Source organism: Molossus molossus, unplaced genomic scaffold (genome assembly GCF_014108415.1).
Source record: "Molossus molossus isolate mMolMol1 unplaced genomic scaffold, mMolMol1.p scaffold_m16_p_26, whole genome shotgun sequence".
Classification (NCBI taxonomy): domain Eukaryota; kingdom Metazoa; phylum Chordata; class Mammalia; order Chiroptera; family Molossidae; genus Molossus; species Molossus molossus.
This window is the reverse complement of record NW_023425362.1, coordinates 300,517-322,439: the sequence shown is the minus strand read 5'-3', so window position 1 is coordinate 322,439 and position 21,923 is coordinate 300,517. Positions and strand designations below refer to the sequence as shown.

The 21,923-nt window shown below is 58.1% G+C and overlaps 3 protein-coding genes across 15 annotated transcripts in view; 1 reads left to right on the top strand and 2 right to left on the bottom strand.

Annotated features, from left to right (window-relative positions):
- Positions 1-115: 115 nt before the first annotated feature.
- The window catches only part of NCAPH2 (non-SMC condensin II complex subunit H2), a 39,413-nt gene continuing 17,605 nt past the window's right edge, over positions 116-21,923 (top strand). For 4 of the 13 annotated variants that reach the window (XM_036278294.1, XM_036278292.1, XM_036278293.1 and 1 more), the window contains exons 1-16: positions 116-317; positions 5,690-5,791; positions 9,843-9,898; positions 10,004-10,085; positions 10,164-10,232; positions 10,354-10,433; positions 10,512-10,666; positions 10,948-11,031; positions 11,950-12,083; positions 12,731-12,802; positions 13,016-13,082; positions 13,270-13,377; positions 13,457-13,510; positions 13,650-13,720; positions 13,797-13,890; positions 13,986-14,054. In XM_036278294.1, coding sequence (XP_036134187.1) covers positions 210-317; positions 5,690-5,791; positions 9,843-9,898; positions 10,004-10,085; positions 10,164-10,232; positions 10,354-10,433; positions 10,512-10,666; positions 10,948-11,031; positions 11,950-12,083; positions 12,731-12,802; positions 13,016-13,082; positions 13,270-13,377; positions 13,457-13,510; positions 13,650-13,720; positions 13,797-13,890; positions 13,986-14,054 — 1,405 coding nt within the window. In that variant the 5' untranslated portion in view covers positions 116-209. The other 9 variants (XM_036278297.1, XM_036278301.1, XM_036278300.1 and 6 more) reach the window with 8 other exon arrangements.
- On the bottom strand, positions 14,989-16,633 carry LOC118641198 (protein SCO2 homolog, mitochondrial-like). Its single transcript, XM_036278305.1, has 2 exons — positions 16,185-16,633; positions 14,989-15,888 (listed from the first exon to the last, which is right to left on the bottom strand). The coding sequence occupies exons 1-2, from the start codon at positions 16,196-16,198 to the stop codon at positions 15,102-15,104; spliced, it is 801 nt and encodes a 266-aa protein (XP_036134198.1). The 5' UTR covers positions 16,199-16,633; the 3' UTR covers positions 14,989-15,101.
- Positions 17,301-21,605, bottom strand: LOC118641195 (thymidine phosphorylase-like). Its single transcript, XM_036278303.1, has 9 exons — positions 21,126-21,605; positions 20,769-20,971; positions 20,223-20,321; positions 19,682-19,811; positions 18,987-19,105; positions 18,333-18,495; positions 18,020-18,250; positions 17,774-17,914; positions 17,301-17,475 (listed from the first exon to the last, which is right to left on the bottom strand). Exons 1-9 carry the CDS (start codon positions 21,451-21,453, stop codon positions 17,318-17,320), a joined length of 1,572 nt encoding a protein of 523 aa, XP_036134196.1. The 5' UTR covers positions 21,454-21,605; the 3' UTR covers positions 17,301-17,317.

Genomic DNA, 21,923 nt, shown 5'->3' with positions numbered 1-21,923 from the left:
GTCCTGCGGCCCTTCCGGCGCGCGTCGGCCGCGCAGCGCCCGAGTCCGCCTTGGCCGCGTACGTCATAGGTGTGCGCGCGGCACCGCGTGCTACGTACTTTCCTGGGCGGGAACAGCAAAATGGCGCCACAGCTAGTGGCGGGCTGAGGACACTGGCCCCCCTCGAAGCCGGCCCCGCGGTGCCCGGGCCGCCCCGGCCACTCCCGGACATGGAGGACGTGGAGGCGCGCTTCGCCCACCTCCTGCAGCCCATCCGCGACCTCACCAAGAACTGGGAGGTGGACGTGGCGGCCCAGCTGGGCGAATATCTGGAGGAGGTGAGGGCGGCCCGGGGCAGTGGCGCTGGGCGGGCGGGCGGGCGGGGCGCGGGCCGGGGGCTGGTGGGCGGCCCCGCCACCTCGGGGTCGGGACGTCGGCGCTCTGTCCGCGCTCGTTCCTTTTCCCAGCTCCGTCACTGCCTCCCGGGGTCGTCCTGGGTTAAATGAGCCTGGAGCTGTCATTACAGGTCGCTCGCTACCCATCAGCGAGCTCTGACACCGAGTTAGCAGGTGGTGACCAGCATTTTATCTAATGCAACAGAAAAGAATGTGTGTGCATATTTGGTGTTTGAGATACCTGGATGGAGGGGTTGCTCTCTTTTTTTAAAGTGTGTTTTTAAGTCTAGTGGGCACACAGCCTTGTACTGGCTTAAGGTGTACCACGGTGCATTTTGGCGTTGCACTTTCCCTCTTCAGTCTTGGGCTGCTCTTGTCTCTATCATTGACCTCCGGCCTGTCAAACCCAGGGGACACTGGAAGTGTCATCTCGTTTAGCTCAGCAGCACTTACTGGGTTGAACATGCCCTCCTTTTTGAAACAGGTTTTGGTGTTCTGATTTTCATCTGATTTCACTGCCTGCTTTTTTTTTTTTATAGTATGTTTTATGGAGTTTTTTAGAGAGGAAGTGAGAGGGAGAGAGAGAGAAACATTGATGAGACACATCCATCGCCTGCCTCCTGTACGCCGCCCCCCCCCCACTGGGGATTGAGCCTGTAGCCTGGGCATGTGCCCGGACCTGGAACCCAGCGAGGACCTCTCAGTCCACTGAGCCACCGACTGGGCCCCTTTTTTTTGTTGCTAATCCTCATCCGAGGATATTTTTCCATTGATTATTAGAGAGAGTGGAAGGGAGAGAGAATTAGAGAAACGTCAATGTGAGAGGTGCATCGATTGTTTGCCTCCCAGGTATGTTCCCTTGACCGGGATTGAGCCTGAGACTCTGGTTCATGGGCTGGTGCTCTAACCACTTAGCATACCCACCGGGCCATCATTGCCTACTTTTTCTTTGCTATCCAACCTCTCAGTGTCTAGCTGCTCAGGTGGGTCCTGGGCCATCTCCTTGCATGTTTCCCCTTAACATTCTTATTTATTTTTGTGATTTCAAATGTCACCTTTATGGGAACAGCTCCCAGGTTTATATCTCCATCTGAGATATTTCCTCGGGATCTAGTCTGTGTACCCAGGTGCTCACTTGACATTCCACTTAAGTGTCACAAGACATCTCAGATGTAGTGTATTTAAAGCAGAGCTCTTTATTTTCCTGCGGAAATCCCAGTCTTCTTGACCTTGGTAAATGGTACCACTGTTCAACCTAAGGTGAAAGCTAAGAGCTGTTCTAGTAAACCCCACACTCCACATCCAGTCCACCCATGAATTCTGTCAGTTATACCACCAGTATTTCATTTGAATTTATCTCTTCTACTTTTTCTGTGGTCCGGGCCACCATCTGGCTCAGATTCATGTAAAACCGTCTTCCTTCTTGGGCTCCCTACCACTATGTTTGGCTGCATCCAGTTCATGTTCCATCCAGCAGCAAGTGTGACTCTTACAAATTTAAATCAGGCTGAACCACTGCCTTGCTTAACACCTCTCAGTGGCTTTCCATTGCTCTCAGATAAAATTCCAGCGTCGTCCTCTGAATCTGGTCCTGCTTATTCTGTTAGCCTTCACGTGGGCTCTTTACCTGTTCTTTTGAGCCAGTCATCCTATAAGACCCAAGTTTGTTTTTGGCTGAGGGTATTTATATTTTCTGTTTCTACTGGAACATATTCACCCAGTTGTTGTTTTGACTAATTCTTACCCTTTATGTCTCGGTTTAAATGTGAGATGATTGTCCCATCTAAAATAGTTCTCTTTGTCATAGTGTGTTTGGTACTGTAGAATGTTTATCACAGGGTATTAAGTTCTTTTTTAAAAAATTTTATTTCTTCATTGATTTTAGAGAGAGATGAATGGAGAGGGAGAAAGAAACATTGATGAGAGAGAACATCGATTGGCCGCCTCCTACATGCCTTCCACTGGGGATCAGGCCCACTACCTGGGCATGTGCCCTGACCCAGGAATTGAACTGGTGACCTCTTGGTGCATGGGTTGATGCTCAGCCACTGAGCCACACCAGCCAGGCAAGCTTTTAACTTCTTTATGATCTATTTCCACCCTTGAATATAAATTCAAGGGCAGGGACCATGTTTATGCTGTCTTCCTTTTGCTTAATAGAATGTCCAGCACTCAGTAGGTGTAGAGCAGATGTTAAATGAACACTTGATGATATGACGGACCTCTGCTTGGATACATACTCTGCTGAGAAAATGCAGAGAACTGTGGTGGATGGGTCTACTGTGGACTGAGGTTTCAAGCAGGTACTTGGGGATGCCTGATGAATCTACGTCCTGCTTCACATCTCTGCCCTTTCAAACCTTCTCTGCCCCCTCCTCAAGTCCTGACTCTGCTTTTGTCCTTCTTCTCTTCATTTTCCACACAGCTACCAGAATATTCTTTTTTTTTCAAGAACAGATTGTCCCTGGCCCATTTGGCTCAGCAGTTAGAGCAGCAGCCCATGGACCCAAGAGTTTGATTCCGGTCAAGAGCATGTACATTGGTTGCGATTCCATCCCCGGCCCTGGTTGGGCTTGTGTGGGAAGCAACCAATGGATGTGTCTCTTTCACATCGATGTTTTTCTCTCTCTCCCCCTCCTTCCCTCCCACTTTATCTGAAAATCAATGGAAACATATCCTTGGGTGAGGATTAAAAAAAAAGAATATCTTATGTTGCTGTTTATTTATTCATTGTTGTTGAGTGTTTACTGTGTGCTAAGGACCTATGGAACCTCGAGAAAGTAGTGGTAAACAAACAGTAGTCCCTGCTGTACTCTTTAAAAGAAATTTTTTTTTCTTTATTGATTTTTAGAGAGAGAGAGGAAGGGAGAGGGAGACAGAGATAGAAACATCAATTGGCTGCCCCTGCATGTCCCCCACTGGGGATCGGGGCCACAACCTGGGCATGTGCCCTGACCAGGAATCGAACTGGCGACCTCTTGGTGCATGGGTGGACGCTCCAGCCGGGCCCTGCTTCACTCTAATGGGAGATGATCCTGTGAACACAGGAGTCGTAATAAAGATCACACATTCAGTACTTGCTTATGCCAAGCCCAGTTTTGTGCGCTTTATACATATAAACTCGTTTAATTCTCACCAGAGCCCTACTAGGGGAGGTGTTAGTTCCCCAGAGAGGATAAGTGACATGCACAAAGTCCTAGCTAGTAGGTGGCCCAGTAGAGCCCACCCTCCTCACCACTGAGTGTGTCTTTGTGCAGTCACAGACTGAGGAGAGGTTTGAAGGCAAGATCGAGGGTTCCATGAGGGGTGTGACTGGGGGACCTCACTTTGTTTGAGATGAGGAGTTGCTTAGTCACCGTGAGCTGAAGAATGACCCAGGTACAGAGAACAGGGTTCACGGTTCTGAGGCGGGAAAGTGCTCGGTTCAGTGGAGGACTGGGAGGTGGGCCATGTGACCACTGCAGTGAGCAGGGGAGGGTGGGCTGCTGCAGAGGGAAGCTGGTCAGCGTGGAGGGCTCTGTTCAGCATTTTCCTAAGAGTGGCAGAAAGCCAGTGGGATTGAGTACAGTGATGTAGACAAGTGCTGGCTGATAGGAGACAGTAGACTGGAGGGAAGTGAAGGGCTGGAAGAACGGCAGTTACCTCGAACAGTAACAGATAGGTCAGTGTAGAGCAGGGAGCTGGGTGTGGGGTGATTGGGGGAGGTGAGAGAAGGGGGAAGGAGCTGAGACCCTGGGTTTCTGGGCAGGTGGTTTAGGAGGGGATCTCTAGAGGTTAGTGTGGACCTGTTTCAAGGTGAATTTTGGGTAAGCTATCCAAACGGTATTTGAAGAAGGCAGGTGGACATACAGGTCTGGGCATAGATGGGAGGTCTAACCTGGGAGCATGCATTTGGGAGTCCTTAGAAGGAGAATGGGGTGTGAGGTCCTGGGAGTGGGTGACCAGCCGAGGCTAGAGTGTAATGAAGAGAAGGGCCACCTCTGCAGCTCAGGGTCCGGGTGGCCCTGCTGCCCTCTCTTCATGTTCCTGTTTCCTCTCCCTCTCCCACTGACCTGACCAACTAACTCCTTCTGTCCTTCAGGAATTAATAGAAGTCGCCCCTTGGTGGAGTCCTCTCAGACTCCCCCTTCTTGGTGCCACTGCAGGGCCTAATGTCTTGCCTCACTCCCTACATTCCATATGCGTGGCCATGTTTGCGTGAAACCCATTTTCCTAAATAGCTGAACCCTGCCAGCAAGCTGCCCTTGTGTGGTGGTCGCTTTTCCTGAAAAGTCCCCCCTTCATCAGGGAAGGTGGACCGCAGAAGACATCCATCCGTCTTTCAGGCTTAGCTCTGAGGTCACCACTTTGTTCATCAGACATTCATGGGGCCCCAGCATCAGGCACTGAGCTAAAGGCTGGAATTACCGTGATGCTGCTCACGGGAGGAGACTCACATGTGACCAGAGCACCCTAACTGAGTGGCGAGAAGCCTGCAGGAGCCAGTCGATGTGCTTTCTCATCGATGTTTCTCTGTCTTCCTCTCCCTTCCTCCCTTCCTCAAAATCAATAAAGAAAAAAAAGAAGCCTGAGGGAGACTGCAGAAAAATTCACACTGTCCAGGCAGTGGTGGGTGTTCCCAGCAAAGAGCTTGACAAATGTGTAAGGGCTTCGAAGTGCTGCTGGCTGAGGACTGCAGGAGGGGCCAGGCTGCAGGGAAGGTCCTGGGCGCAGTATGGAGATGAAAGTCTGGGGACGATGGAGATACCTAGTGGGCAGCTACAAATGCATCTGGCCTCTTAGGAGAGGGCATTGCTCTGCATGGGTTTGGGCTTGTCGGCACCCACTAACACTTATGGGGTGACAAGCTGGGGTTCAGGGATCACAGAGGAAGGAGGTGTCCTCACTTGAAAGTGTTTCCTGCTCAAAGGATCGAGACCCCAGCATTTCCTGTCTGTCTTCCCCACCCCTGAGGTCCTGCTTCCTCTCATGGTGTGGGTCTTCCTGCAGTCTGCCCGTCAGCCCTGACTCGGATGGGTGCAGCCTGGAGTGCCTTCACGGGGGCTGGTGTGCAGTGCTGGCTGTTGTGGTTGGCACACTCTTGGGGTCTCCCTCTTCCAAATACCAGGTTCAGAGGTTACAGGAAGTGGGGGAAAGCACAAAGACCCTCCCAAAACAACGGACAACAAGTGAACCCCAAGCAGAGCCAGAGCTGTCAATCTGAGGGGCTGCTCATGGTGATGGGCATCCCCGGCTAGAGGTGGGGTGGTGGCGGGTGGCCCCGGGAGAAGTGTGCACACACTTGGCTTCCCACTGACCCGTTTCGTGTGTTGCAGCTGGACCAGATCTGCATTTCTTTTGACGAAGGCAAAACTACAATGAACTTCGTGGAGGCAGCGCTGCTGATCCAGGGCTCCGCCTGTGTCTACAGTAAGAAGGTGGGCGCCCCAGCTGCTGGGCTTGCTGTTTCAGTGTCTAGCAGGACCAAGGTCCTCTTTGCTGCTGGGGCAGGAGGCAGGTCTTGCCAGCCCCTCCTGTCTCCTTCCCAATCCCTTGCCACCTTTTTTTTTTTTTGAGAGAGAGGAAGGGAGAGGGAGAGATAGAAACATCAATTGGCTGCCTCCTGCATGCCCCCACTGGGGATTTGGCCCACAACTTGGGCATGTGCCCTGACCGGGAATTGAACTGGTGACCTCTTGGTGCAGGGTCGATGCTCAACCACTGAGCCACACCGGCCAGGCTTCCTTCCCACCTTTTAACACTGAACAGAAAGCTTGGATTTAACATTGCAGGACCTGCCCTGGCCAGTTTGGCTCAGCGGTTAGAGCGTCAGCCTGCGGTCCAAAGACACTGGGGTTCGGTTCCCGCTAAGGGCATGTACCTTGGCTACAGTTTGTCCCTGGCCCTGGTTGGGTCGTGTGGGTGGTGGCCACTCGATGTGTCCCTTTCACGTCGATGTTTGTCTCTGTTCCTCCCACTCTATCTGAATAAAAAATGGACATGTCCTCGAGTGAGGATAAAAAAAAAATTTAAAAAAACAAACTGGCCCTGGCTGGTTTGGCTCAGCGGTTAGAGCGTCGGCCTGCGGTCCTGAGAGACCCGGGTTCGGTTCCCACTAAGGGCATGTACCTCGGTTGCGGTTTGTCCCCGGCCCTGGTCGGTTGTGCGGGTGGCAGCCACTAGATGTGTTCCTTTCACATCGATGTTTCTCTCTCTCTCTGTTCCTCTCTCTCCCACTCTACCTGAACAAAAAATGGAAAAATGTCCTCGGGTGAGGATAAAAACAAACAAACTGCAGGACCTGCTTCTAAACATCTGACAATGTACAGGAGAGCCCCATGCGACAAAGAACTGTCCAGCCCATGACAGTGTCTGGTCTCCAAGTTGAGAGCCTGTTGCATAATGACAGGAAAAGCAAAAGGGAGGGAGCACCTTGGGGAAACCAGTGTTCAGGGAGTGCTGACAGAAGGAGAAGTCAGAGACCGGTGATCGAGAAAGTGTCCTTGCAGAGAAGTCAGAGCAGTGGAGAATTGCCAGGGGAAGAGAAATGACCAAACACGTTGCGTCCGGTGAGTTACAACTATACACGAAAGTTTTCGAGTGTCTACTGGGTCTGCAGTTAGGAGGTGCCAGGGATTTAGTGAGAGGAGGCCTGACTACTGGCCGACGAGAAGTATGGAGGCATGGGACAGTGCTCAAGGGCAGCGTGGGCTCCTCTTTAAGACTTTACAGAAAAGGCCCTGGCCAGTTTGGCTCAGCGATTAGAGCGTCGGCCTGCGGTCTGGAGAGACCCGGGTTCGGTTCCCGCTAAGGGCACGTACTTCGGTTGCAGTTTGTCCCCGGCCCTGGTTGGTCGTGCGGGTGGCAGCCACTCGATGTGTCCCTTCATGTGGATGTTTCTGTCTGTCTCTCCCTTCCTCTCTCTCCCTCCCACTCTATCTGTACAAAAAATGGAAAAATATCCTCAGGTGAGGATAAAAAAAAAAAAAAAAAGACTTTACAGAAAAGCCCTGGCCGGTTTGGCTCAGCGGTTGGAGCGTTGGCCTGCGGACCAGAGAGTCCCGGGTTCAGTTCCCACTAGGGGATGTATCCACCCCCCAAAAAAAAAGACTTTTACAGAAAAGAAGAGGAAAAAGACAGCAGTAATAAAAGCTGCGGTTCTCAACTCAGGCTACAGTCCAAACATTTACCAGTGGCTGGACTTAACGCAGACTGATTACATTGGAACTGGGGGTTGGGGGTGGAACGGGCATCAGGATTTCTTTTTTTTATCCTCACCCAAGGACATTTTCCCATTTTTTGTTCAGATAGAGTGGGAGGGAGAGAGGAAGAGAGAGAGAGAAACATCGACGTGAAAGGGACACATCGAGTGGCTGCCTCCCACACGACCAACGAGGGCCGGGGACAAACCGCAACCGAGATACGCACCCTTAGCGGGAACTGAACCCGGGTCTCTCTGGACCGCAGGTCGACGCTCTGACCGCTGCGCCAAACCGGCCAGGGTGCATCAGGATTTCTTAACACATCTTTAGTGACAGTGGAGATTGGAAACCATGGAGCTCAACTATAAATAGGCAGCTGGGGAAGGGGTGGGAGGAAAGGGGACGGAGCAGAGAGGAAAACGGTGAGCAGACTCCCGGCAGAAAGGAGGGCTGGGTCAGGGGTGGGTCAGGGCTGGGCTGTATCTCATCCTGGAGACTGGAGGGAGACGTAAAGACTGAGGGAGACTTGGGCACCGGGATTTGGGGAGTTGATGCCCAAGACCTCAATTTCTGTAACAATATAAGTTGGCTACTGAGAGTCAGTTACTGGATAGAAAATTTCACAAAATTTGGCAAAAGTTGAATATTTGCTGAGGAGAATGCAAAATAAAACATGAATGGAAAGCACTGAGGGTCTAATGGAGATTCAATGCACCTGCTGTCTCAGGGACACCAGCGGCCCCTGGCTGTCCCTCCTGCAGCAGGCTGAGCAACCCCTTGAGGGGGAGGAAAGGGGACCACGGCACTGATCCAAGTTGGCCATTTCGGGGGTGGGAGGTGGGAGTTGGAAGAGCTGTGAGGAGCTCAGTGCCAGGGTCCAAAGCAGACAGAAGGGACAGGAGCCTGCTCGCCCTTCAGCTGGCCCAGGATGCTGTGGCCGAGCCTCTGGGCACCGCAGGGTGTTGAGGCCGTCTAAGGCTCCACCGATTCTTCTCTCAGACACTCCAGTCAAACCGAGTTCTTATATCCTGTGTTTATCCTAAGAAGGAACGTCTGCCCCCGACTTTGAAAGCACAAGTACAGGTGAACTGGTAGGTAGATGGGTAGATCTGTGATGGGCAGGAACGGCAGGATGTTGACTGGAGTCCAGTCTGGGGTGTGGGCTGCAGGCTCTAGGTCCTTGCCCAGGGGGCCTCCTGAGGGCTGCGAGGTCTGAGTCTGTGGTCAGGTGGGGGCTGCTGAGCCCCGATTAAAGCTGGGGACAGTGAAACAAGGAAGGGCTCAGGGCAGAAGCAGCAGCGGGAGAGCCCGAGCCAGGGCTGCTTTGGCTCCTAGGAAATAAGTCGCTGATGGAAGGGAGCAGGCAGGGCTGCTGGCAGCGCACGGGAGAGCCGGGGAAGGGGCGGCCCTGGAGACAGGGTCGGGGTGAGCCCAGGTCGAGCTGCTGCTGCCCACTGCACCCCTGGGTGCAAGTCTCGTGGGGTTCCTCAGTTTAGGAGCCGAAAGCCGGCTTGCCCAGGGGGAAGGAGAGGGGAAGGGAAAGGCTGCTGCATGCTCCCGGGAGGGCGAGCGCCCGAGTTCAGTTCTCCTGTGGAACGAGAGTAGCAGTGGCATCTGATCTGGACACTGAGACGAAGCGTGAAGCACGGCTGCGTGTGTGCAGCGAACACTTAGAAAAGTGAACGTTTGTTATCCCTTGTAAATGGGGTCCACACGGAGGTCGCCGTGTCTCTTGCTCACCACTGTGCAGTGCATGAAAGAAAAGGCAGGCGGCAGAGAGGGCTGTGTGTGCCCTCAGGTGCTTCGCCCAGAGGAAGTGGCCCAGAGGTAGCAGGTGCACATACCCTGCTGGTGGGTGTTTTGTGGTGAGCGTCTCCAAATCCCACCCTCACCCTAAGGGCAGGGCCCCGTGGGCTGTGGCTGGAGTGGTGCCAGGTGCTAGAGACTCGGCTCCTGGAGGTGGCACAGTGGCAGTGGATGAGGCCAGCAGAGGGGAAGGAGCCAGCGTGCAGGCACCTGTGCCGGGGCCACGGGCCACGGACAGCACAGCCTTGAGGGCCACGCCGCTGCCATGTCAGGGTAGGCAGAGGGCTCAGCTGTTAGAGTGATTCTCTTCAACCGGAGACGTGCTTTCGGTGGCCACGTTGGCAGGACTTGTGCTGTGGGTTTTGGAGGAGACCGTGGGGTTCTCTGTGCATGGATGTCTGGGTTGGAAGGCTCTGGGGAGGGCCCTGGACATGCAGGTGGGCTCTTTTCTGCGTCCTCATCTCCTGCTTCCGGCCTCCAGGTTGAATACCTGTACTCGCTGGTCTACCAGGCCCTCGACTTCATCTCTGGCAAGAGGTGAGTCCGGGAGGTGCGAGCTGGGAGGTGGAGGCCTGCGTGTGCCCAGCCGTCAGCTCAGGAAGCCCCTGCAGCCTCCGGACGCCCGTGCATTGATTCTCTCAGGCAGGCCAGGCAGCTCTCGGCGCAGGAAGATGGGGCCATCAGGGACGCCAGCTCCAGGGCCTCCCGGCAGGTGGAGGATGAGGTGAGGTCTCCTGGGCACATGGCTGCTGCCTGCTGTGTGCTCTCTGGGCCCTGCTACTGAGCCATTGTCTCCTCACAGTTCCTGTCGCTGGATGACCTGCCCGACACCCGTGCTAATGTGGACCTGAGGAGTGAGCAGTGCCCCAGTGTGAGTGCCCCTCCTCCACGGTGGGGCTGAGTGCCGCTGATAGGGGTGTTGGACAGTGTGGTCATCCCAGAGGGTTCCCCACCCACAGCCCACAGCTCACCCACTCTCGGCCCCTGTGCAGGAGGTTGTCATCGTGCCCCTTCTGCCAATGGCCCTGGTAGCCCTGGATGAGATGGAGAAGAACAACAACCCCCTGTACAGGTTCGGGCCCGGGCCTGGTGCGGGGATGGGGGGCTGTCAGGGAGGGTCTCTGCAGCAGCTGTGTTTTTGCCCGCACAGCTGTCAGGGGGAGGTCCTGGCCAGTCGGAAGGATTTTAGGATGAATACGTGCACCCCTCACCCCAGAGGAGCCTTCATGTTGGAGCCGGTGGGCTTGTCCCCCATGGAGACACTGCTGCCAAGGAGGGGTGAGGGCTCGGGAGTGGGGCCTGGTGGTAAGGAAGGGTCACAGGGCTGGGCTCCTCGTTGGGTACCCTGCGGCCACCAGCTCTGGTCTCTGGAGCTCCTCCCTCCCTCGTCTCCTGCTCCACAGAGCTGCCTACCGGAGCTGGTCCCACTGCCCGTCTCCTGTCGTTGCCCACAGCTAGCTCAGTCCAGGGTGCCTGAGTCCTGTTCCAGGGCTCTGCTCTCCCTCCCAGACCTGGCTCCTCTGGTCCCTTGGGAGGGGGGTCTGGGGAAGGGGTGGGGCTGACCCATCTCACCCCATCTCTCCTAGAGGCTGAGAGGGCTGAGGAGCAGCCAATGGAAGTGTCTGTGATCAGGAGTCCGGTCCCTGTGCCCAGCATCTCCCAGGAGCCAGGTGAGAAGAGAGGGCATCCTGGTGGACCTGCAGGTGGGGTGGGGACGGGACAGGGCTCTGCGCTCAGCTGACCCAGCCTGCCGTCCCTCTGTGCCTGTGCTGGGAGGCAGGGGAGTAGTGCGACCTTGGAGCTGGCCCCGTGCGCCAGGCCTGCCTCGCCCCACCCGCCCACTGCCGTCTGCTCATTCGCGCCCAGGCCTCCCCTCTGCAGACACAGAGGGCAGCATTTTTTTTTTTTTAATCCTCACCCGAGGACATTTTTGCATTTTTTGTTCAGACAGAGCGGGAGGGAGAGAGAGGAAGAGAGAGAGAGAGAAACATCGATGTGAAGGGACACATCAAGTGGTTGCCACCCACATGACCAACAAGGGCCGGGGACAAACTGCAACCGAGGTACGTGCCCTTAGCGGGAACCGAACCCGGGCCTCTCTGTACCGCAGGTCGACGCTCCAACCGCTGAGCAAATCCGGCCAGGGCCAGAGGGCAGCATTTAAAGAGGAAAGTAGCCCTGGCCAGTTTGGCTCGGCTGTTAGAGCGTCGACCCGCAGACCAGAGTTGTGGGCTCTGTTCCGGTCCAGGATGTGCCCCTCAGTTGTCATTCTGGCCTGGGCCTGGTCGGGTTGTGTGGGCGGCAACCAGTGCATGTGTCTCTCTTGCTGGATGTTTCTCTCCCCCACCCCTCCCCACTCTGACTGAAGATAAATGGAAAAATACCCTAGGGTGAGGATTTTTTTTAAAAAAGGAAAGTAGCTAAGACGCGAGGTGAACTGAACAGCAGCGTGAGGAGGGTGTGGAGCCAGCGCTGCGCTCTCTGGTCTAATGACAGGCCAGATGGGATGGCTCAGGTCCACGGGTAGCCCCCTGCCGTGTGATCTCTGGTCTCCTCAGGGCTGACAGGTCTCTTGCTCCTCGGCCCAGGCACCTCTCCAGAAGGCCCGAGGCCCGGACACGGGGGTGAAGATGAGGATGATGCAGAGGGAGCAGCAGAGCTCCCTGAGGCCGAAGCCCCCGAGGTCCCACTGGAGCCCCAGGAGCCCAGGAGCCCGCAGCAGGTGGGACCCACACTGAGGCCTGCAAAGCTTGAGCAGACCACCAGGCAAGCCCTGGGTTTGCGGCAGTCACACGGACACGGGAGGCGGTCCCGTGCTCGGCGCTGTCCCACCCTGGTCCTGCACAGGGCAGTGGGTGCCCCACACATAGTCCTCCTGGGCAGCCAGGTCCATGTCCTCTCCCAGCACAGCAGCTGCTGCTCCTCCGAGGGGTGGGCTGGTGTCAGGTGCCCGTGTGGCACCCAGGGTGGCATCTGGTCTCTGGGGCTCTCTTCTGAAGCCAGGCTGGCAGGAGGGTGCACCTTGGAGACCTTCACTGCCTCCCTCCACCCCAGGGTGGGCTCTGTGCTCCAGCCCTAGAGCTAAGGAATCTCTTTTTCTATCACAAGGCAAGCCACACACAGGAAAGGGTTAGTATTTATTAATTTTGGCAGGTAGCTACATGGATATTGATCATATTATTCTGTTCTTTTTTTTCCTTTTTCCCCATGCCCACTAGTTTACTGGTTTGTGTGTTCTCCCAAGTTTTTCCTGGTGGCTTTACTTTTTAGTCCTTGAACTATTTGAAATTCCTGCCCCCAAAGAGGGTCCCTACAGAGTATTTGCTCCCAGAGCGGAGGAAGGGCATCCCTGAGGCCGTTTCTTTGCAGAGCACTGCCCAGCCCAGGAGGTTTGACCTGCGGGAGAGGCCAGAGGCCCTGGAGCCTGTGTCCCAGCTGAAGGTGAGGTAGTGGGCTCAGACCCCTGACCCCACTGGCAGGGAGGGTCTGGCTGAGGCTCCACCCCCCACTTCTTTGCTCCTGCCTGCCTGAGGTCTTTCCACCCTTGGGTCCTGGATCGAGTGTGACCAGCCCTTTCCTGGCTGTCACTGCAGTGCTGGCTTCAGGGGGAGTGTATGTCCCCCCTCGGCCTGAGTTTGCTTGTACTCTGCTCAGGAGACCCCAGACCCCTGGCAGAGCCTGGACCCCTTCAACTCCCTGGACTCTAAGCCCTTCAAGAAAGGTAATTGGGTGGAAGGACCACCACACCTGGTGCCTGGCGGGGTTTGCAGGGGTACAGGTGGTGGGTTGTGGCCTGTACCGAGGGAGCTGGGCAGGGCTGTGCTCCCTCGTGTGATGGCTCCTCGGGGTGTGGGCGCTGCGGTCTGCCCAGGGCCTGCAGATGTGCTCCGAGACAGTCCATTCCCCAGGTAGGCCCTACTCCGTTCCTGCCTGCGTGGAGGAGGCTCCAGGACAGAAGCGCAAGAGGAAGGGTGCCACCAAGCTGCAGGACTTCCACCAGTGGTGCCTGGCCACCTGTGAGTGGGGTGTGGGGCTGGGCCAGGCCAGGCCAGGAGGGGACTTGGCCTGGCTCCTGACCACCCAGTTGTCTTGCAGACGCTGACCACGCTGACGGCAGGAGGCCCCGGAGAAAGGGCCCATCATTTGCAGGTGAAGGCCGTGCGCCCTTCTGAGGGATAATGGCGCCGTGCTCTGCCTGCCTCCCCTCTGCTTGGGGATGCCAAAGCCCTGGGTGGACTGGGGTGGGCTAGGCAGCACGCAAGCGCCCTCATGAGGCTCTTGTACGTAGACATGGAGGTCCTGTACTGGACACATGTGAAGGAGCAACTGGAGACCCTGCGGAAACTGCAGAGGAGGGAGGCAAGTACCGGCCACTGTGGACCCCATGCAGCCCTGGTGGTGGGAGACAGCATGGCCTCACAGCCTGTCTGCACAGGTAGCTAAGCGCTGGCTGCCGAGGGCCGAGGAGGGGCTGTGGCCCGTGGAGGAGGACCGCCTGGAGGACTCCCTGCAGGAACTGGGGGCGGCAGGTGGGTGCCTGCCAGGGCAGGGAGGGGACAGGGGACAGCCGGGACAGGCTGCCCACCGACTTGCCTCCTGCTGGGGCCACCCCGTCTCCCAGCAGATGACTTTCTCGAGCCTGAAGAGTATGCAGAGCCTGACGGGGCCAAGCTTGGGGAAGCTGCAGACCTGGGTAGGTGTAGGAGTGAACTGCTGGCCAGGGTTGTCCTGAGGGTCCCCTTGGGGACAGGGGAGGGAGGAGAGGGTGTGGCCCACACCTCACAGCTGCTCCCCTTTTCCAGAAGCAGAGGCCATGCCCGCATCCTTGAGCTATGAGGAGCTGGTCCGAAGGAATGTGGTAGGCCCTGGTTGGAGTGGGTGGGGAGCTGGGTGCATGGGCACCTGATGGAAGGCGGTAGCCCCTGGTTCTCCCCTAGGAGCTCTTCATCACCACCTCTCAGAAGTTTGTCCAGGAGACAGAGCTGAGCCAGCGTGTCAGGGACTGGGAGGACAGCATCCAGCCTCTGCTCCAGGAGCAGGTGAGGGGCTGGGCAGGCTTCTGCTTGGGGACTGGAGCCTCCCTGCTGCCTGCAGGGTTCGCCTCAGGACCTTGCCCTTCCCCCTCGCAGGAGCAGCACATGCCCTTTGACATCCACATTTATGGGGACCAGATGGTCTCAAGGTTCAGCCAGCTCAACCAGTGGTGTCCCTTCGCGACGCTGGTGGCTGGCCAGCCTGCCTTTGAGGTGTGCCGTGCCATGCTGGCCTCCCTGCAACTGGTGAGTGGCTCTGGGAGCCTGGGAGGGAAGCAGTCCCTGGGCTCTGCTGACACTCTGTCCTTACAGGCCAATGACCACACTGTGGAGATCACCCAGCAGCCGGGGCTGGAGGCGGCCGTGGACACCATGTCCCTAAGACTGCTCACGCACCAGCGGGCGCACAAGCGCTTCCAGACCTATGCTGCCCCCTCCATGGCTCAGCCCTGAGTGGGGAGCCCTGTCCCCTGTGGCTATTGGGCACACAGCTGCTCACTCCCACCTACTTCCTGGCTGGCCCAGCCTAATAAAGTGGTTTCCATCCAACCTATTCCTTGAGAAGGTTCCTGCTCTGTGTAGAGATCGCTGCCCACCTCCAGCACCCCAGCTGCACTCAGGCGCTAGGCCCTTTCCTGCTGTGGCCTCCAAGGCAGCTGGTACAGCTCATGCACACACAGCTCCACCACGCCCTTTAATGGCCCGACTCAGTGCAGGACACTGCGGAAGGCGGCCATGTGGTGCCGCACGCTGTCTGCAATCTGCTCGGCTGACCTGGCCCGGCCGTAATAGTCTGTGAAGAGGCCGTCAGGGTTGAGCAGGTAGATGGCAATGGAGTGGTCCACAATGTAATCCTGATCCTCGTCCTTGGGGCCAGCGCTGTAGTACACCCGGTAGCTGTGGCTAACCTGGGCAACCTGCTCCGCGGAGCCAGTCAGGCCCAGCAGCCGTGGGTGGAAGTCCCGCACATAGCGGGCCATGGCTGCAACATCGTCCCGCTCCGGGTCCACAGTGATGAAGATGGGCTGCACGGGGGGCAGGCCAGGCTCAGCCTCCAGTTGCTGTACCACCTGCACCAGCTTCTCCAGCTCATCAGGGCAGATGTCCGGACAGTGAGTGAAGCCAAAGTACATCAGCACCCACTGGCCCCGGAAGTCAGCTTTGCAGCGAGCTCGGCCGCAGTGGTCCAGCAGGCTAAAGTCACCCTGGCCCACGGAGGCCTGGCGCAGGGCCTCTGTCCGCCTTTGCTGCTGCTGCTGCTCCTTCTCAGCCCTCATGGCCAGCCAGACCCCACCCAACCCAGCCCCAAACAAGGCTGTGACCAGCAGCCTAGTTCGCAGCCCAGGGCCCTGGGGCTGGCCCTGCCTGCCCGTCGCTTCGGGGCCCTGCTTTGACGAGAGCCAGGACTTCACGTGGAGGGCCGGGGGCTTGAGCTGAGAGGGCCCATGCCGAGCCTGAGGCATCTGAGCCAGCAGCAGCATGGGCCTGATGCTCCTGGAAAGAGAGCAGAGGTTTCAGGAGCCAGAAGGTCCTTGGCCTCCTGGATCCTCTTTCATCACTAGAGACTGGCCACCAACTGAAGGACCAACCCCACACTTAGGCTCACAGCTGTCCCCAGCTGGTCACCCAGTGCCCCGCTGAGCTCAGAACCACTTCACCTCTGAAACCTTAAACTCCAGCTTAGGTGTCATCGAAAAGTCCACACCTCTCACTCCTGTCCTTTAGCCGCGTGTCATCCCACCTGCTCTCACCCCGCCCCGGCCCGCAGCTCCAGGCAGCCCAGCACTCACCTGTGTGTTAGCATCTGAGCCGACTGGATTCCTGCGCACGTGGATCTGCAAGAAGCGCCCACTTGAGAACGGAGGCTGGGGAGCCTGGCTTCGACCCTCCAAGACGGGCTCCTCCCCTTTTGCAGCCCAGCAGCCTTCGCTTCAGAGCCCTCCTTCCGCACCCAGAGCAGAAACCGTGTCACCCACACCAGACTCCCCCAGAGTGCGGCTGTGATTACCCACCAGTACTTGCCGCGCCGTCCCTGGGCGCTCCCATTGCGAGCCTCCCTTCCCGCGCGCACCCGCCGGCGACACCGGCTTCCGCCGGCAACAAATCCCCCTTCACACTCGGGTCTCCGACCACTCGGGGCTCACGGCGCACGCCCCGCCGTTTCCTCGGTGACCGCGCCTTTCTGCAGGGGCTTCTGGAGCCTCGCTAGGTGGTCTGAGGACCCCTCACCTCTTCGGCTGCGGCTGAGGGCCCCCCGAGGACGCCCGAGCGCCCGGCCGCCACCCCTCGTCACGATCTCTGGGCTGGGGGACCTTGGCCACGTCCCTAGCCTCTCTGTACCGCTTCCCCCTTTACAAAGTGGCTCGAAGCGGGCACGAGATGTGCCCGGCAAGCGCAGGCACCTGCGGGTGCTTCCTGGGCCCGTCCGGGAGCGCACCCCCTCCAGGGCGCTCCCCGCAACGCGCCGCCGTCTGCCCAGCGGCGACCACGAAGCTGGACTCCGCCGCAGGCCACGTCCCGAGCACAACCCAGGAGCCCGCCCGTCCCTCCGTCCCCTGCACCCGCGGTCTTCTCAGGCTCCCCGGGGGCTGCACTTCGGGCGGCCCGGCATCGGGGACCACGGCCCCGAGCTCGCAGACGGCCGGTAGCCGGGTTCTGCCGTGTGGCGGCGCTCGGGGCCACTGCGCACGCGTCAACGGCGCCGCGCACGCGCAGCCGGGTCGCTGTCGATAGTGCGCGCGGAAGGAGGTGGGGGGGGCCACCAAAGAGGGTCACGTGCCGGACGGGCCGGGAAGAGCCCCGCCCCTTGTCGCGAGGGCCACGCCTCCCGCGGAGTTGTCCGCTCGCCGGCCCTTCCTGCCCGCCCCCCTCTCCCCTCCCCACGGCGCGGCAGGCACGGACACGGCTTTACGGCTCTCGGGCTTTATTGCTGCGCAGTGGTTGGCGGCAAGATGAGCTCCGCAAAGGGCGAGGGGGCGGTGAAAGGTTCACGGTCCGAGAGCACGAGCGCCTCCTGCAGGGCACTGCGCTGCGGGTCGCTGAGCGCAGGCGCATCCAGGTGCACGCGGAGCCACGGCGTCCCTGCGGGTCGCGGGACAGGAGGTTAGCGGGCGGGGCGGGAGGTTGGCGGGCGGGGCGGGCGATCAGCGGGCGGGGCGGGAGGTTGGCGGGCGGGGCGGGAGGTTGGCGGGCGGGGCGGGCGATCAGGGGGCGGGGCGGGAGGTTGGCGGGCGGGGCGGGAGGTTGGAGGGCGAGGCGGGCGGGGCGGGCGGCCAGCGGGCGGGGCGGGCGGCCAGCGGGCGGGGCGGCCAGCGGGCGGGGCGATCACTGGGGACGTGGCGGCCCGCGGGGGCGTGGAGGGACGGGAATCCGCGCTCACCGCGGCACAGCCTTTGGCCCACGCTGACCAGCAGCTCGGCGCCCACACCCAGTTGGAGTGGCTCCCCGGCGCGGCTGCGCCCGGCCCCGAGCTCGTGCAGTACGCGCGCCAGCGGCAGCGCCCGGACGAGTTCCACGGTGCCTGCGGGGAGACGTGCCAGGTGGGGCGGTGGCTGGTGGGCAGGGCCAGGGCCTTAGGAAGGGGAGGGCCCTAAGCGGGGGTGGAGCGCGGGTCTGGGAAGCTCACCGTCGGTGGGCGCGAGCAGTTCCTCTTGTTTCTGGGCGCGGGGCAGCAGCTGCCGGCGCTGCGCGGGAGTCCCGGAGCACAGGGCTCGGGCCAGGCCCGCGTCCACACCCTGCATCGCGAGCATGCGCTCGAAGCGGTCCCGGGCCGAGCCGTCGTCCAGCGCTGCAGCCACCCGGGCTGCTCCCTCTGCCTGGGCTTCCGCCAGTCCGTTGAGCCAGAGCAGGACGCCCCCTGCGGGCGGGGGACCCGGGCTTAGGTGTAGTGGAGGTGGTTCTTGAGCTTCAACCCCCGCACCTCTTACCCGTCTGCTCACCAAGCCTAGTGACCAGGTCCCGCAGGTCCGGTGGCCCCGCGCCGTCCAAGCAAAGCAGGGCCTCCTCCACTTCCAGGGAGTTGCCCACGTTGCGGCCCAAGGGGTTGTCCATAGCAGTCAGAGCCGCGGCAACCCGAAGCCCCAGGCCTGCCCCTACAGCAACCTGCGGAGACACGTTCAGTGTGGCTTCTGCCCTGCGCCCGCGGGGCCTCATCCTTGTGATAATACTCCAGCTGGTGCTGCACCTTGGGTTGCCAGTTGCCCGGGAGTGAGGGGGTCACAGAAGGCTTTGGGTAGTGATAGTCGGGGAGACCTGAAGCAGGCAAGGTCGGGGTCTGGGAGACCTTGTACCTGGCCTGGGGCAGAGAGCCATGGAGGGTTCTCGAGACCTGAAGCCAGGCCAGCCTTGTCTGGGTAAGGTCACTGAGTAGGGCAGCGAAGGAGGAACTGGCATAGGGGAAGCCAGGTCCTGGCTGAGGCCATGTGACACAGGGCTGCTGAGTGGATGTGGACGGAGAGGCACACAGGGAGCAGACTGCTGAGTTCTGAAGGGGAGATGGGTCCACAGGAGGAGACCTCCCCAGCAGAGAGGCCAGAACCACCTAGGGCACCCCTGTGGAGAGGCCACACGGCTTCATGGGCACAGCTGCTCACCAGCGTTCTTGCCAGCTCCCGGGCCTCTGTCTGCCTAGGGAAGACGGCGGCCCCTCCGAATTTCACATCGATCACCAGAGCAGACAGGCTCTCCACCACCTTCTTACTGAGGATGGAGGCTGTGAGGGAGGCAGAGGGGCTGGAGGTAAAGGAGAGCCTGGAGCTTCCTGAGAGGCGCAGGGCGTTCTGACTCGGGTCAGTCATGAGGAGTCGGGGACCCTAAACATTGAGGGCCAAGTCCCTTATGATGGGAGTCACAGGGCCTGGGCAAGTCCCTCTCTTGAGTGAGTGGTCAGGCATCCTGTGAGGCTAACCCTGAGGTTGGGAGAGGTCCCACAGTCTCCTTATGAGAGGACCCCTTACTGTTCCATTAGGGGTCAGGGATTTTTTTTTATCCTCACCCAAGGACATTTTTCCATTTTTTGTTCAGATAGAGTGGGAGGGAGAGAGAGGAAGAAAGGGAGAGAGAGAGAAAAACATCAATGTGAAAGGGACACATCGAGTGGTTGCCACCCGCCCGACCCAACCAGAGCCGGGGCCAAACTGCAGCCAAGGTACGTGCCCTTAGTGGGAACTGAACCCGGGTCTCTCTGGACCGCAGGCCAACGCTCTAACTGCTGAGCCAAACCGGCCAGGGCGGGATCAGGGGTTTTTAGCATGCAGAAGGTGAACCTCGGAGTGTGGGGTCAGGTCACCTGTGATGAGTGGCAGGCTGTCCACAGTAGCTGTCACATCTCTGGCTGCATACAGGATTCCATCTGCAGGAACCAGCTTCTTACTCTGACCCACGATGCAGCAGCCCACTTTCTCCAGCAGACCTTGCATCTGGGGAAATCGCTTACATAGGACTCCCAGGCACTGTGAGTGACCTCTGATTTATGGTCCCATTACTAATCCTGATCAAAATCTCACGGCAACTTTGACGAATGTTCAAACCATGACCAGTGACTTATAAACATTCTGATGAGTCCTCCTAAATGACTGGCCCAACTCATCAGTGATATTAATCAATGTCCTGTGGACCATTAATGATTTTAACCAACTCCCTCTTCATGACTCCAAAGTTCCATTGGTAACCTTGACCAAAGTCCAATGATCATCAATGATACATCAATAACTTTGATTAATATTTTCATTAGCGACCCTAATTAACAACCCATCAGTGATTCTTCAGTGATTCTGGTTAATGTGTCCATCAATAACCCGATCAGTGACCAATCAGTGGCTCACACGTACCTGTTCTGGGCTCTGAATGACGGTGTATCCAGGAATAGACTCTAGTTTATCCAGGGTGCCCCCTGTGTGGCCCAAACCACGTCCACTGATCATGGGTACCTGCAAGGCAGGGATGGTGAGTGCACCTGCAGTCATCCACTCCACTTCTTCCCTCACCTTCTCTGGTTAGAACTTCAGCTGGAGTTAAGTATTTACTAAGAAGCTGTAGTGGGTGTCCCGCTGGTGGAGAGGGAATGGATAAGAAATTGTCCTGGTTTGGAATGGAGGGGCTCTGGGGGAGGAGGCTGGTATCTATCCTTGACACACATCTAGGAGGAGTGCCCAGCGTTTCCCTTGAGAGTCCTTCCTGGGATGCTGAAGGGGAGGGGGGCGCTTGGTAACTTGGTCCTGTTATGGGGCTGATAGGGAAGGGACCCAAGTCCTGTTCTAGGGGGACAAGAAGCTTGGGTCCTGACTTTGGGGGCTGTGTGTGGACCAAGTTTGAGGTTGGGAGCTGCCAGCCTGTGAGGTCAGAGTTTCTGGCCTGGAGGGAGGGCATCTTCTCACCTTGCAGCCACAGGCAGCCAGGGCAGGTGCCAGGGCCAGGCTGACCTTGTCACCCACTCCCCCTGTGGAATGTTTGTCCACCAGCTGCTGATGCCAGGCCTCTGGCCACTCCAGCTGCTGTCCAGAGTTGGCTAGGGCTTGGGTCAGTGCCACAGTCTCCTCCAGATCCATGCCACGCAGTCGGATGGCCATGAGCATGGCCCCTAAGCATGGGGTAAAGTGGTGTAGGCAGCATGAGGGGGCATTCCTACAGTGATGGGTTATCCTGGGGCCAGTGACAGTGGTTGGGTGCTATGGTGTGCTCAGGGCAGGAAGTCTGTGGGTTGGAATTGGGAGCACCCAACCTTCCCTTCACACCTATTTGTGCACCCTGTGCGCTCCCGTCCACCACAGCGCGAACAAAACTCTTAATGTCCCCTTCACTCAGGCGGCCTCCGTCTCTCTTCACGCGGATCAACTCCGGGAGCTGCTTGGGCTCTGGCGATGGGTCAGAAGGGCTTTGGGGCCCTCTGCTGGAGATGTCGGTCCCTGGGGTGGGTGCTGGGGATCCTGAGATCGCTGGGGTTGCCATTGCTCCAGGCCTGTGGGGTTCAAGACACACCTGGAACCTGCCAACACCCTGTGTCCCTCTGTGTGGCCAGCGGCACTTGTCCCCACCTTTCCCGTTTCTCCTGTCCACCCCCATCCCGTGCCTGTGTTGCCCATGTGCGTGTCTCTGTGTCTAGCTCCCACTTCTCGGGTTCATAATCGGACCCCAACCCTTACCTTTCTTTGCCTTTCCTGCTTCGGATTTCAGCCTGCTTCCGCCTTGCTTGCCACAAGTTCAGAAGTGCCCGATCTGAGAGGGCAGATCACTTGGGGACAGGGAGGGGCAGACCTGGGCTGGTCGCCAAGGACAGTGGGTGGGTGGGGCTTCAGTCGGGACTAGGGGAGGCGGGAAAAGGGTTTCTTATAAAAAAATATTTATTTTTTACTTATTTAATCATCACCAGAGAATGTTTGTTTATTTATTTTGTTAATCTTCATTCGAGGATACTTTTTCCATTGATGTTTAGAGAGTGTGGAAGTGAGGGAGGGGGAGAGAGAGAGAGAAAAGTTTTTGTGGAAAACATTGAATCAGTTGCCTAGATGTCCCAACCCAAAAGTGAATCTGAA

Coding starts and splice junctions, on each gene's coding strand:
- LOC118641195 (XM_036278303.1), bottom strand. CDS start 21,453: ATGGGGGTGGACAGGAGAAACGGGAAAGGTGGGGACAAGTGCCGCTGG. Junction 19,812..20,222: donor TCATTCAGAGCCCAGAACAG/GTACGTGTGAGC, acceptor CGATTTCCCCAG/ATGCAAGGTCTGCTGGAGAA. Junction 18,496..18,986: donor GGGAGCTGGCAAGAACGCTG/GTGAGCAGCTGT, acceptor GTGTCTCCGCAG/GTTGCTGTAGGGGCAGGCCT.